The sequence below is a fragment of the Mastigoproctus giganteus genome, chromosome 11 (genome assembly GCF_048544385.1).
Source record: "Mastigoproctus giganteus isolate SK-2022 chromosome 11, ASM4854438v1, whole genome shotgun sequence".
Classification (NCBI taxonomy): domain Eukaryota; kingdom Metazoa; phylum Arthropoda; class Arachnida; order Uropygi; family Thelyphonidae; genus Mastigoproctus; species Mastigoproctus giganteus.
The window spans coordinates 67350848-67367275 of NC_143585.1; the positions used below are offsets into that span (position 1 = coordinate 67350848).

At 37.8% G+C, this 16428-nt stretch overlaps 1 protein-coding gene across 3 annotated transcripts in view; it reads right to left on the bottom strand.

Annotated features, from left to right (window-relative positions):
- The window catches only part of LOC150078087 (stromal interaction molecule homolog), a 298210-nt gene that overhangs the window by 47573 nt on the left and 234209 nt on the right, over nt 1-16428 (bottom strand). For all 3 annotated transcript variants that reach the window (XM_090385520.1, XM_090385518.1, XM_090385521.1), the window contains 2 exons: nt 15291-15381; nt 6866-7123 (listed from right to left, as the gene is read on the bottom strand). In XM_090385520.1, the coding sequence (XP_090241646.1) occupies nt 6866-7123; nt 15291-15381 (349 nt within the window). The remainder of the gene's footprint in view (nt 1-6865; nt 7124-15290; nt 15382-16428) is intronic.

Sequence of the window (16428 nt, forward strand, 5' to 3'; positions counted from 1 at the left end):
TATTATTATTTAGTTATTTATTTTTATTTTTTTGTTTTTATCATTGTTTTGTTCGGATTTATTTTTTTTTATTTTTTTTTTATTTTTTTTTTTTTGGCTGGTGCAGCATAAGCCATAGGCTTTCTTGCACCATGCGGCCGTCACTAATACTAATACTAATACAATAATTCTGATAAGTAAAAATGCATATTAAGAACCAATCCACAGATGTCTTTTCTGATAGGAGAACAGCAATGAATAGTGGGGATCAAGAAAGAAGATAATGGATGTGCTAAATGATCACAAACAGCACAATAAAAAAGCTAAAAAAATCAAGTGAACAAAATCATAATAGAAATTAGGATAAAGTCACTAAACAGTCTGCTTTGGATCCGTGCCACCTGCTGAGATTCTATGAGCTCCCTAAATTAGACCTCTCTGCATACCACCATGCTTAACTGTGTCCATATAAGTTAATTGCCAATATTTATCAAAGTATGCATAATTAGCTTTTCCTGATAACTAAAGATTAAAAAGACAAATACAGAATAGCAAACAATTCACAGTTTGGTTGAGAATGTGAAGACTGATAATACTGAAAGCCACGCATAGTGTTGAACTTTCTTTAAAGGGTGCAGTATTTATTTTTCTTTGGTCATCTAAAATAGCTTTGCATATTTCAGGCCATTTTCAATTTCTGTATGGCATAAACTTTAACGGTAAAAATTTGCACTGTAATTGGGTTGGGGGGGGGGGAGAGAATCCAAAAACGTGTGGTAGAACTTTTGAAGATTCAAAGTAAGAATAATCAAACTCAGCAAAGTTTGATTAATCTTACATCAGTAACCTCTATGAACTATGAAAGACAATTTTTGTATTTGGGAGGAGTTGCATTTTTCTATGAAATGAAGTTTATGCACGAGATAAAATACAGTGGGGCCCCAACATCCAATGGTAATTTGTTCCACAAAACCCATTGTGTGTTGAAAATATTGTAAGTTGAAACCAATAATACATTGATTTCCTGTAATTCGTTCCCTAAGAACACATAAAATAGGTATTTCTTACATGTTATACTTCATTTTTACATAAAAAATTTGTGTTTTTTAAAGATTATTTAATAAATAGTCATAAAAAATCTTAAAATAAAAAACAAACAATCAAAAGCGTAAAGTGTCTTTTCAGTATCTATATCAAGTATCTATATCTTGTATCAGTATCAGTATAGATATTTCAGTATCTATATCTTTTCAGTATCAGCATCTATTTTCATAAACTATATCAAGCGTAAAGTGTCTTTTCAGTCTTTTGTTGCTACTGGCAAAGAAACTGTCCAAAGTGGACTGTTGTTTATGACTTTTTTGTAGCTTCCTGAAATAAGAAATGACTTTGTCTTCCATTTTGCACATCATGAGTTCAGTGTTTTTTTACCACTTCTCTTAAATGCTCCCGACAAGAAATGACAGTCTTGAACTCTTCAGCTGACACTTTTTGGATGTCTTTTTCTTCCTCTTCTCCAGTGTCACTCTCCATAATTTTCTCCAACTCTTGTGACTCCTCTGTTGTTAGCTCATATCCATGAGCATCAATAAGGTCCACCACATCCTCTTTGCCAACCTCCAGACCCATTGGTTTACCAAGAGTAACCTAACCTAACCCCAGGGGCTCACATCTGGTGAGTATGAGCTTGGCACACCCAAGGTCCTGAGCTGGATATCATCATCATCTCTCTCTCTCTCTCTCTCTCTCTCTCTCTCTCTCTCTCTCTCTCTCTCTCTCTCTCTCAGGGTAACTCAAAAATATTTTTGGCCTGTGCAGCATAAGCCTCAGACTTCCTTGCACTATATGGCTAATAATAATAATAATAATAATAATAATAATTTGTTGTCAAAGCACCATAATCTTCAAATCCATCAACGTTATGGATAATTAAAGGCCAGATGTTTTTCAAGGCTGAATTTAAGCACCTAGTGGAAACATCATTCCAAGCCTGATATAATCCAGCATGTTGAACTTCGACCTCCAAAACTCTTTGAGGGTGACAGCATTTTCACCAGAGGTTGCTGCAAAGCAACTTTCGAACATTTTCGTGGTGTAGATTTTCTTGAAGTTTGCAATCACTTGCTGGTCCATTGACTGAAGAAGAGGAGGAGGTGTTGGGTGACAAAAATTTGACTTGAACAGTCAAATTGTGCCTCAAGATATCGAACAAAGTTGGGATAATGGTCTGGTGCATTATCCAGCAGGAGCAGTGCCTTCACAGGAAGCTTATTTTTCTCAAGATGAGAAAAATAAGGTTTTCTGTCCTTCACTGAAGGACAGAAAACTTCACACTCTCATTCATAGGAGACATATCCTGTAACCCAGACCTTCTTGTTACTGTGCCAAAACACTTCCAGCATGCCTTTGTCGACCTTTTGTTGTTTAAATACTCTGGGGTGTTAGAGTGATACACAAGCAAAGGCTTCAGCTTAAAATCTCAAGAGGCATTGCACCCAACAGGAGAGTGAGCCTATCTTTCATAGCCTTATGCCCAGGTAAACTAGCCTCATCCTTAGTGATGTGCATTCTCCTGGGCATTTGCTTCCAGAATAGACCAGTTTCATCAATGTTAAAAACCTGCTGGTGAAGATAATCCTCCTGATCAACAAACCCTTGGAATTCAATTTTAAAGGTCTCGGCTGCTTTTTATTGGCACTGGATGCCTCCCCATGCCTTTCAACACTTGATATTTGCCCTTTTTTTGAAGTGCTCGAACCAGCTTCTGCTGGCCTTAAAGTCTTCAAAATGCACAGCACTGCCACTGGTTGATGGAGTTTTAAGTTTCAGATCGTCATAGATCTGAAACAATCATACAAGTGATGTTCCACGCACCATGCATTGAACAATAAAAAAAAGATGCTAATTGGATGGGAAAAATTGTACCAGTGATTTTCTGTGCGCCACTCATCTGAAAATTTTCACCCATTTATCGTTCCAGCTACATCGGAAAGCCATCAGTACCTGCAAATATCATCGGTCCTTAAAATAAAAAATCATATGGAAGGTATATCAGTTCCTGAGATTATCGGATGTCGATGTCATCGTAAGTCGAGGCCCCACTGTATACTTTACAAATCCATTAATTTCAAAATCAAGATAAATAGCTTTTTATTAATAGTTTTTTAAACAGATAAATTGTATTTGGCATATTAAGTAATAAACAAAAAAACAACACTATTTCTAAAGAAAAAAATGTAGTTTTTGAATAGAATGTTGATAAAAAAGCGAAATAGAAAAGGAAACTAAATGATTATGGGTAATTCTCAGAGCTCCTAACTATAGGTAGAAGTAAAGATATTATGTGATTTAGTCTATAAATTTTCTGAAACCGAGTTCAGTTTCTAGGAATTGGTACGTTTCAATAAGGAAAATCAGAACTATCTGATAAGTCTGCTTTATGAAAGATATAATGCAATAGGCCACAGACTCAGGAGTTTGCAAGACAGAAAGAATACAAGAAACAGTAACGTATTTAGCAGTCAAGAGTTTGAAACCCAATCATTCAAAGCACATAAACTTAAGCATCTTTGTGCCTGACTACTTGGCTATGGCAGCCTATAGCAAAACACACTGGTGTGCAAAACTTATGGACCAACACTATTTCTAAAGGTTACAACCACAAAACAAATGAAACAGCCTGTGGCGATTTGCACAACTGTGGCTATTCAGTAGAAAGCTGGTGCAGATGCAAAAATTTGAATCACGATAAGGGGGTTCACATAAACAGATAAAAGCAGCAGTTCAGCAGTTAGGTGAAAATTACCGAATGGTGAGCACGATTGTTACAGATGTTCGATTGGTTTCATACAGTGCTACAGATAACGAACTGGCCAGTAGACAACGTCTCGATGACTTTACCTGGGGTCGAATAATTGGGAAGCTCGAAGTGCGAGGATTGTGGCTGCGGAGTTCAGTATCGCCTGTAACATCATCTCACATGCGTGGTCAGCCTTCAGAACGACAGGTACAGCTGTTCAAAGGACCAGTAATGGTTGTCCACGAAAAACAACAACTAATGATGACTGCTATATACTCCTACAGGCTAAGAGGAACCGACACCAGACAGCGGGATCCATTGCAAACCAGCTGCACAGGAAGCAGAATATCGCAGTTTACTGTGGCCAAGCAACTCCACAAAGGTGGAGGTGGACTGTGTGCCCGATGGGCAGTATGCTGTGTCCCTTTAAAACCTGCCCATCGGAGACACAGTCTACAGTGGTGCATTGAACACAAGGATTGGACAGCAGTGCAATGGGATAAGGTACTCTTTACTGATGAGAGTAGATTCAGTCTCAGCAGTGATTCTGGATGTCAGCTAATCTGGTACGGTTGGCACATTGTATCACCTAGCAAAAATCACTGAAACGGATCGATATGGCAGTTGAGGTGTTCTCGTCTGGGGAGGCGTTATCTTGGATGGATGTACACAACTCCAGATACTGGAAGGCAGTACTGTAACTGGTGCATGCTACTGTACTGAGGTAATCCTTCCCCATGTGCATCTGTTCTGAGGTAATCCTTCCCCATGTACGTCTGTTCTGAGGTGCCATTGGCCCCGAGTTCGTGTTTATGGATGATAACACCACACCCCATTGCACTGCAGCTGTTGATATGCTTTTGGAAAGTGAGGATATTGTTCGTATGGATTGGCCTGCCCGTTTCCCCTGATCTAAATCCCAACAAACACATATGGGACACTCTGGGGAGACATCTAGTGGCACATCCACACCCACCAGAAAATGTCCACCAACTGAAGATGGCACTGACAGAGGAATGGATGATGTTAATGCAAGAACTTATCAACAACACTGTTCTAAGTATGGACAGGCAGTGCAAAGCCTGCATCGACATTAGGGGTGGCCATATCTCCTACTGAGGACCACCTCTTCCCTTTCTTCCATCTTTGGAAGTGATGCATCTGTATCATGGCAGCCAGTGCTATGTTGCCATTTTTGAATAAAGTCCCTCTGTCCGTTTTGTTTCCGTTGTTGTGTCGGTATTGTTTCCTTCATTTCTGTACCTCACAAGGTTTCTTCGTTGGTATGCTTTTCCCATATCTAGGCCATTCCTATGAGAAGCTACAGATGAAAACCTGACTGGTCCTTAAGTTTTGCTTACCAGTGTATTAACAAAATTCCAAAATGCATGTAACTAAATAGCCACTGTCACATGTAAACTCAGGCTCCCTTCACAGCTCTCACAAGTGATGCACACATTCCACTTGTAGTCTATTTCCATCTACACTAACTCCAAAGTATCAAAAGTGACAGTAGAAAAAGTCTCTTCAAACCTGAATTTTAAGTTTGGTAAATTTGTTTAAGTGGCAACTTGACGTGGGATCTTTAGTTACACAAATCCCCACAAAAAAAAAAATAAATAATAATAAAAATAAATAAATAACCAACTAACTAAATAATGATAAATAAATAACCAACAATTAGACCTTAACCAATCTAATGACCCATCAAGCATGCTTCATTTACAGAGCTTTTATCTATGGATAGTCCTCAAGGATTTGGAGAAACAGAGCATAATTCAAAACATCAAGGTACAGAGTTGACAGAGTTAAGTACAGTACATGACAGTGTTTTCAATAAAAATAAAATTTAAAATAATAATAATAATGGACCATAAAGTAAGCTTCTGCACTGTGTAAAAATATGTTAACGATATGGCTATCACAAACATGCTCCTCAATCATGTGGACTTTCAGAACCCCAAACCATACAATGTTGATTAATTTTGCTACCTCTAGGGAAGATTTTTTTTATTATTATTATTTATGATGACAAAGTCCTTTCGTCCTTTTTATTTATTTATATATATGTATTTTTATTTTTTTTTGTTCATCGGCTGATGCAGACAGCTGAAATTTTTTTTGGTAGTAGGGATTCAATGTTTGCAGTGTTTGGATTGTGCAAAAGTACAAAGGACTCGCCCCTCTTCAACAGTATCTTTAATAAGAAAATGCTCTAGATTTGCCACATGACATTTTAGCAGGATCTGTCATGTACCCAGTCAAACCTCTTTTTTCTTGGCATCTAACTTCCATGAAAACCAGTGTGCTTACATGCATGATAAGTAAAGTCTGCCAGGCTACTGACCATTCAGGATGAATGGCCAGTCTGCCATCTTTAAATTCGTGAAGTGACTTGTGAAGGTGCAGCGTCAACCCAAACTGATCTTGTGATAGACTTCTTGAATTTTTTCCTTTTGTGATAAGAAAATGTTGTTATGTGTATGTTTGTGCATATACACAGAGAACAAAACTAAGACTCCAAGGTGATGACAGGGGCACCTTCTAAGAAACCAGCACTTCGTAAAAAAATGAAACTGGCAAAGGTACAAGATATGGCCATATGTATATAAAGTGCTTAGCATCATAATACACAGCCATTTCTGAGTAAACAGAAAACAGAAACAGCCATTTCTGAGTAAACAGAAATGGCTGTGTATTATGATGCTAAGCACTTTATATACATAGTCTAAATTTGTTCGCAGCTTGAGGCTCTAGCCCTAAATGCGCCTTAGTCTAGATATGGCCATATTTAAAACAAAAATTAGATTACTAATAATAAATAACAAATTTATTCTTTTATCACAAAAATAAAGTTTCCAGAGAAAGAAATACAAGTACTGGATTACACAGGTATACATCCTAGAGAAATACTTTTACTAATGTGGTTATCAACAGGTGCTTCTGTTTATCAATTTGAGTGGTGAAGTCACCAGTAGCTCAGTCATTGCAATCAATAAATATAGTACTAGTGAAAATTTTTAAAGCATTGACAAATATCTTAAAAGCAAACAATTAAAAGAATATTGTATATAATTCAATACGTACCCCTTCTTTTGCAGAAAGTAGCTGTCGTTCTGCAGCTGCTTTTTTTGAATTATAATGGCGAATTTCTAACTCATGAGTTAATTGAAGCCAGTGTTGCAGGGCAGGTGGTGCAGCCCAAGATCGAGATTCAAGAATCTTTTCAGTCCGATGCAAGTCTTCTGTAGTATGCCGCAATTGTTCTTCTAGTTCTGTTATTCGAGCAAGATCACTTATTTCAGAAGCTATCCCGTCATGTCCTTGTTGCTGGAGTAACTGTTGCTGTTAATTAGTTGTTTAACAATATTAAAATAATTTTTTTTTAAATACTCTGAAAATTTAACTTATTTCAAAGTTATTTTCAAGTCACAGATAAAAATAATACAGACATATTATTTCTAAGTCTACAAGCCTTCAACATTTTAATAATTGAAAGATTTCTCAATTTTTAATCTATTTTATCATGAAAACTTGATTTTCTAAATCCAAACTTTGGCTTTTTGAACTAACTTTCCATGACATTTATACAACTTTTATATTATATTTTGAATATTAAAATAAATATCAAACCCCTGTAGTCAGTGAAACTTTCTTTCTCTAAATTGAGTGCATTAATATAGAAGTTTTAAAGCTGAAAAAAAAAAAATCATTTTAAATGTAATTTTATTACTTAAGAATTTATTCCAGAACCATTAGGTTACAAGACTGCTTAATAAACTTTTTGTGTATTACACAAAAAGTTTTAACTCAAAATAATGACCTTTGTTGTCTAGAATTTTTTTTAGTAATGAGAGAGAGAGAATGTTATAAATGAATTCTTGTTTCAGTCACTGTCATCATGTCTTAAAACTGAAAACAACGATGAATTTTATTTTTATCACCACATTACTAACAAGGTTAATTATGAGGGCATCACTAGACTCTGGAAAGATTCCTTTGGATTGGAAAAGTGCCAAAATATTGTAAGTATAAAAAGGAGGTTCTAAGAATGAAGTTGGTAACTACATACTAGTTAGTTTGACTACATGATAGAGAAAATCTTGGAGGCAATTATTACAAGTGTAATCTAGGGAAGTTTATATAAACCGATAAGCCAAAACATTATGACCAGTGAGTCGTTATGCAAATTGAAGAAACTGCAAGTGAACTATGGCGCATGCCATAGTTCACCTGCAGTTTTTTTTTACCATGCATGGGTCGGGACACGGTATAAAAAACACCTGATACTGAGCTCTGTTAATCAGTGTTACTCTTGTTCTTCAGATGGGAGAGGACTTAAGAGAGTTTGACAACGGTCAAATTGTAATGGCCAGACAAATGAGTCGGAGCATATCCGAAATGGCATGGCTGGTGGGATGCTCATGGTCAGCCGTGGTTAGTACCTTCCGAAAGTGGTCCGAGGAGGGAAGACTCACGAACTGCCGGTGAGGTGTTGAACGACCACGGCTCGTCAATGCTCGAGTCGAGTGAAGGCTCTCCCGGATGGTATGTGGCAACAGAAGAGTGACTATGGTGCAACTCACCGGTAATTGGAATGCTGGTGACAGGAGTAATGTGTCACAATTCACTGTACATCGAACCCTGCTGAAAATGGGGCTGCATAGCCGCAGGCCGCTCCGAGTGCCCATGCTGACCACGGTTCACCGGCGACAGTGCCTACAATGGGCATGCGAGCATGCCCATTGTAGTCACTAGACCTTGGGTGATTGGAAGAAGGTCGTCTGGTCTGATGAATCATGTTTCCTGTTGCACCATGTGGATGGCTGGGTACATGTGCATTGTTTACCTGGGGAGGTGATGGCACCTGGATGCAAAAACAAGCCGGTGGCAGCAGTGTCATGCTTTGGGCAATGTTCTGCTAGGATACCCTGGGCCCAGTCATCCATGTGCCAGGCACTCTGATGTTTACAACCCACCTAAACATCATTGCTGACCAAGTACACCCTTTCGTGGCAACAGTCTTCCCCTCTGGTGGTGCAGTCTTTCAGCAGGAATATGCCATGCCACACTGCCCGGATTGTTCGAGTCTGGTTCGCGGAACATGATCTGCGGAATCTCAAACACAGACCTTACAGGAGTTAAAGGATCTGCTGGTTACATGTTGGTACCAGATACCACAAGACACATTTAGAAATCTTGTAGTGTCCATGCCTCACCAGATATGAGCTGTTTTGGCTACACGTGGAGGACTAACCTTATATTAGGTAGGTGGTCACAATGTTTTGGCTCATCGGGGTAGACATGGAATTCTGAAGAACATCATACAACATGGTTTTAATTAAGGGAAAATCATTATGGGTTATGTTAAGGGAAAATCTCATGAATCGTCTTTAAACAGTCTGATGCAAATAAAGTATCTATTTTCTCTTAAGGTAGTCTTCATTTTGGTCTGCACATCCAGTGGCTTATGCCATTGGATATGCAGACCAAAATGAAGGTCTCCTAATGAATTCTGCAGTGGGCCCACCAATTTTCTCTTAACACCACTCTGTGTGTGTGTGTGTGTGTGTGTGTGTGTGTGTGTGTGTGTGTGTGTGTGTGTGTGTGTGTGTGTGTGTGTGTGTGTGTGTGTGTGTGTTGCATGAGTAAATTCAAGATTTGATTAAGGAAAGAATTTTAGATTCACAGGACTCTCTGATTCATTTTAACATTTACATTAATTAATATGCAAATTTACCAAAGAAATTAATGTATAAGCATACAAAAGCTTTATAGTCCAAAGAAATTAATTTAAAATTTTCTTTACCTATGTTCCTAAGTTGATAAAATGATGTTTACGATGCAGTCTTTCATTAATATCACCATTGGCAGTAAATTTGTTATGATCAAAAATAATGTCAAACAGAAAGGCAAAATTTAGCAACTTATACTTTTCTCTCTCTCTAACTTTAATCCTGACAATAATAAATACAATCGAACTTGGTTATAATGAGCACAGAAATAATGAGATCACGGTTGCTGCAATGAGCAAAAAGCTATAATGATTTTAATTTATGCATGTTCCCACACAATATCTCACTGTTATAGCAAGCATACTACATGGATATACCATACAAATTTTGGTAACTATGCAAACATTCTTGATTGCTTGGGTAGTCGAAAAAATCCAATTCTTGGAATAGATAAAAATGAAAAGGGCGACTTAGCTTTTATGACCACCTGCATCAGATTAGTGGCAGGTTTATGACCTTGTCCTTTTGGGGATGGGGGCTATACAATAGTGCATTGGCATTCCGCTTGTCACATTACCCTATTTACAGATTGTCTTGTATTCACTAAACCATAAATTTATTTCGGGACTTCTAAGAATTTTGGAAATGGGACTTCTAAAAGAAGTTTGTATGCAGATCACTTCACTGTCATTTTAAAGTGAAATCAGTTAGAAACAAACCCTTCCTTCGGAAACATGTCTACTAACAAAAGAAAGTGTCTCTCGATTCGCGAAAAAGTCGAAATTATTCATGAGTTAGAATGTGGTGCAAAAAATGTTGAAGTATGTAAAACGTTTTCTTTGTCCTCTTCAACAGTATCCACATTGTGGAAGAATAAACACGTTTGCAGCACTGGAAAAGAACATAACCGAAAAAAAAAAAAAAAAAAAATTTAGAAAGTGCAAGATTACAAATGTCGATGAAGCATTGCTTCAATGGTTTATTACACAAAGAAGTGCTGGATTTTCAATAGGCGGTCAAATCTTGAAGGCTCAAGCAGAAATATTTGCTAAACAATTTGGACACAACAATTTTGTATATAACAACAGTTGGCTGGATTGATTTAAAAACCAAATAGAAGCATATTTATACAAATAATATGTAGGAATACTAATATTATTTTTTCTCTCTAATATTTCTTTTGTTTTTTGAATCTCTTTTTTATCAAGTTATTGAGAATCAAAAAAATAGGAGGTAGATTAAATTCATCACTGATATAGTGAGTAACGGTTATAAGGAGAAAATTTTGTTGATCCCTTAATGCATATTACAACCAAGTTCAACTGTATATGTCAATGGGTAAATTTCTCATTGGTCAGCTTCTCAATGTTACCATGATATTTCAGATTTCAGAAAATTTTCAGCCACAAATTTACTCGATTATGTATAAGGTGGTGATATCAAAAAGTTCAGGAAGTGGCTTTGTATCTTCACATTGCAGCATCATCATGAGTTGTAACTTAATGCAACATGTTTAGACATAAAAATGCAGGAATCATTCATGTAAATGTTTTATGCATTTTACTGCATTTTAATATGAATGATTTTATTGAGCAGTCAATTTGCATCAAATTTACATAAAATTAGGGCAAAGTGCAATTCAGCCCTGGAAAGATTGTGCAAGGCTCAAGGGGTAGAATTTTTTTCAGCCTGGTCTGTACTTGTTAACAGAAGGGACTGCTTCTACAGGGATGGGATACACTTAAATAGAAAGGGTGCAAAAATTTATCTGCTGATGCCATCGAGGCAGTGTTAGGTGGGTCGGAAAACTGCTAGCTTGGGGGGATACAAGGACTAACAGATTAACAGTAGCCACTGGCAGAGGTGAAGGTGATTCTTGCATTGCTTCTATTGGAATGAGCAACAGCCTGGAAAACAAGATGCAGGATATTTCAGAGACTGCCGGGAGTCATTGTGGTACAAGTAAACACACGGGTTGTGTTAGGATAGTTAAGAAAAAGAACAGGTGCATGTATACTTGCGTGTACACCAATGCTGGGAGTTTGGTAAATAAATTTGATGAATTTGAAGTATTGCTCAAAGCATCAAAGGCGGATATTGTTGGGATATCAGAGACGTGGTGTCACACAGATATAAGGAATGCAGAACTGGAATTTGGGGAGTACAATGTCTACAGAAAGGATAGACAGGATAGGAAGGGAGGAGGGGTTATGCTATTAGTTAATAAACACATAAAATCCAAGGAAGTGAAGCCAGTCGACATCGCTGGACAGTGCAGTGTCGAGTCAGTTTGGTGTGACATAAACACTGGGAGATCAAAATTGAGAGTAGGATTGTGCTATAGGCCTAATGACTCTGATGTTGTTGTTGTTATTTGGTTTTTAGGAGCATTAGCAGCTAAGGCCATATTGCTCCGGGAATATGCGGTGGTCATTCCCTGACCTTTCCGCATCCTCCGTATCTGGTGGTGACGGGCTCGAACCCCGGTCTAATCAAGAAGCGTGTGCTACGCACTGCTGCTCCTTCCCACCTGGCTACGGAAGCACCCCAATGACTCTGAAGAGTATAATAAGAAACTGTACAGGGAAATAGAGTGGGCCAGTAAATCAGAGAGTCTTATAATGGGGGATTTTAATTTCCCAGATATTGACTGGAATTTGTGGTTGGTCACTCACACACTAGCAAGGCTTTTGTGGATTTATTGGATGATTGTTTTCTACATCAGCATGTTCGGAAGGCAACTAGAGGGAGTAATACTCTTGATTTGATTATCAGTAGTGATTCTTCATGCATTAAGAATCTGCAGATAGAGGAACCACTAGGTGGCAGTGATCACAGTGTGCTCAAGTGGGATTTACTCAAAGAGGTAACTACCATCAGGGGTAAAGGGAAGGGTTATTGCTTTCGTAAAGGCGACTACTATGGTCTGAGACAGTATTTAAATTCTATGCAGTGGGACCAACTGATGATATTACCAACAGCAAATTCAAAATGGGAAGCATTCAAAGAAGTTATCTTGGAAGCTACTAGGCTTTACATACCAACTAAGAAATATTGTTCAAGGTTTAGGCCAAAATGGATGTCAGATGAACTAATGAGACATATGGCAGAGAAGAAAAATGCTTGGGATACATATAAATAAACACATGACAGAGAAGCCTATGATAGATATAAGTTGATCTGTAACAAGTTACATAGGAGGTTAGGCAGGCGAAGGCAGATTACGAGAAATCTTTGGCAAGGGATGCAAAGAAAAACAGCAAAGAGTTCTTTACTTATGTAAACTCTAGAAGGAAGGGGCTGAATCAGATTGGTCCACTTGATATCGATGGTTCAACTGTTGATGATCCTGCTCAGGTAGCTAACAAACTAAATGAATATTTTGCATCGACATTCACACATGAGGAGTTATTCAGTGAGGGGAATGCCAGAGGTGTATTCAATTCTGGCAGTAAGCTAGATATCTTGTTATAACTGAGAGTAAAGTGGAGGAGAAACTGTTGAAGATAAACACAAGAAAGGCATCTGGGTGGATGGGATCTATCCAGTTATATTAAAGGAGGCAGCAAAGGAAGTAAGCAAACCCTTAACCATAATTATGACAGCTTCCTTGAACTCAGGGAAGGTACCCATAGACAGGAGATGTGCAAATGTGACCCCAATTCACATAGGAGGATCAAAGGCTGACACAAGTAATTATAGACCTGTGAGTTTAACTTCTGTTCCAGGAAAATAAACGGAGGCACTGGTTAAAGAAGCACTGCAGGATCATCGAGACAAGACTTCAGTTATAGCTCGGACACAGCATGGTTTTGTTAAGGGGAAGTTTTGCCTGACCAATTTGATTGGATACTATGATGCAGTCACAAAAGAACTGGATGCAGGGAATAACTTTGATATTATATGCTTGGATCTTAGAAAGGCTTTTGATACTGTTGCACATGGAAGACTGCTGCACAAATTGGAGCAGTGTGGCATTGGAAGCAAATTGCTGCTATGGATGAAGGGGTAGTTGAGGCTGAGAAGACAGAGTGGTAATCAATGGACATTGCTCATCGTGGACTAATGTTATCAGTGGAGTCCCTCAGGGTTCAGTGTTGGGTCCATTATTGTTTTCTGTATTTATAAATAATATTGATGATGGTATATCCAGCTTAATGTCCAAGTTTGCAGACGATACAAAAGTTGGCAGGGTTGTTAAGGATACTACTGACACTATGCTGCTGGAACAGGATCTGGAAAGGTTGAGCAGAATGGTTGAGAGGTGGCAAATGAAGTTTAACATTGACAAATGTAAAGTACTACATATGGGAAACAGCAACCCCAGAGCAACACATCAACTCTGTGGTACAACACTGACAGTGGTAGAGAATGAAAAGGACCTGGGGGTAATTTTGCAGGCAGATACGAAGTTCTCTGAGCAGTGCAGATGGGCTGCAAGAGTAGCTCATGGTGTCTTATCAATGATATACAGGAATTTTTCTAGCAGGGATAAGGAGGTGATTATTCCCTTGTATAAGGCAATGGTCAGGCCACACCTTGGGTACTGTATATAGTTCTGGAGGCCTCATTTCAAGAAGGATGTAGAGCTGCTGGAACGAGTACAGAGAAGGGCAACGAGGTCAGTGAATGGAACAAAGGGTTGCTCTTATGAAGAAAGGCTTAAGTTTTGCAAATTACAGTGTCTGGAGACTAGGCACACCAGTGAAGTGATCTGACAGAGGTGTATAAAGCCTTGAATGATTTGAGCATGCTCAATGCTGATGGGATTTTGCCTCTTGCTCAGAATAATCACCTGAGAGGGCATAAATTCAAATTGAGGAAAGACAGATGTAGGATAGATGTCTGGAAATTTGCCTTTAGCCAGCGGGTAGTTGGTTGGTGGAACAGACTTACATCCTTTGTTGTGGAAGTTGATAGCCTAAATAAATTTAAGGCTCAGCTGGACAGGTATTTCGAATGATTGGAGGGATGAAGTGGAAGTGTTTTTTTTTTTCTTTTCTGGCTGATGCTGCATAAGCTTGCTTTCTTGCATCATATGCCTCTACTAATGCTAATGCTAATAAATCTATGAAATGTTAAAATCAGCTTTCAGAGAAGTGCTATGTTCATTTTAAAACTGAAACCTACTGCAAAGCCTAAAGAGAGCCTCAGGGAAATGGCACATTCCACTAAAGAACTACTTAGAAAGTTCTCCATCACTGTCATCTCTCATCCAATATATTCAACAGATTAATAGCTACCTGCAATTTTATTTTGTTTCCCAAATTTAAAGCCTTCTTGAAATGTCACATATTTCAACAAATGAGGAAAGTATTCAGGATGAGATATCAGAACTATTAGCAATTCCAAAAGGAGCCTAGCAAGAATACTTCTAGAAGTTGCAGAAGCTTTCCTGATAGGCTTATATACAGTGCCAAGGAGACTAATTCACAGGTGATCTGTCCAATTAGTCGGTAAGCTAAATCATTTCCCAAATATTATTTTAGTTCCTTAACTTTCTGATCACACTTTATATTTGTGTAAAGATTAATGTTAGAGTGAACAGGGTGCAGAAATAATGTGATAAAAAATATAACACAGAAGTGCAGTGGCCTTATGGTTCCCTCAGTATACATCCAAAGTTTTTTGCTTCTAACTTTCATTGTCTGTGAGCTATGCTGCTAGTGCATGTGTGCGTGCGTGTGCACAGCACACACATTTTTTTATAGATACGACTAAAAAACATTATGCTAAAATCACCTGTGTCTAGTAATATAAAATCTTTACTTCCTCACCTTAGCAGTTGTGATTTCATCCTGTAATCTACGTTCAAGATTTTGCTTCTCGATAGCAACAGTCTCCTGTTCTAGTCTTGCCTTATCTAATCTAAAAAAATTATTAGCTTCATGAGCTTTTATCAAAAATTTTTCACTTTAATAGAATTTTAACATAAAACAAGTAAAATTTAAAAAAATTGATACAGAGTCCATTTACATCAAATTTAATTATTTAGTGATCTAATTATTTTGTCTAATCAACATAATTAGCTTCGAAATCATGTAGGAATCTGAAAAATTAAACTGTGTTAAATAAATACATGGAAATAAACGATGGGGAGGGCGATTATACTTAAGGTTTTCTAGTATATTTTAAATTATTTATTCTCACCGTACAATTCTATATAATAATAAACCTTAAAGCATGTTAATAAAGAACACTAACATCACTTGTGTAAACTAACTTTACAGGATAACATTTTTTTATCATATATAACAAAAGTAAGAAAGTTATACAGATAGGAAAGTTATGTCTAACTTTCTTATCTAGTATAATAAAAACAAAATCTGAAAAAAAAAAAAAAGAAAAAAAAGAAAACAAAAAAAGCAATTTAAATTTAACATTAATAAATGTATGGTACTGCATATGCATAAAAGTAATCCCAGATTGCCATACCAACTGTGTAGTACTACACTCGGGAGAGTGGAAGAAAAAGACCTGAAGATAATTGTGCAGTCAGATATGAAGTTCCCAGGACAGTAGGGTGTGGCATCCACACAGCTTGGAGAAATTCTGCCAATCTACGTTACCAGTCAATACTAGGTGGTAGAACGCTCTCATCAACAGGTACAATACCACCATTTTGCTTATTGGAGGATTCAAATGGTGAAACCTATGTTTAGTGTTCAGAGCAAAGCTCTGGCCACCCTCCCCTATCTATCCTATCATGTAGTATGATTGACATCTTTTAATGTTAGGATATACATCATGGCAAGATACAATCTTCCTTACATCTTGGGCGCCTCCATAGCCAGGTGGGAAGGAGCAGCAGTGCGTAGCACATGCTTCTTGATTAGACCGGGGTTCGAGCCCGTCACCACCAAATACGGAGGATGTGGAAAGGTCAGGGAATGACCACCGCATATCCCGGAGCAA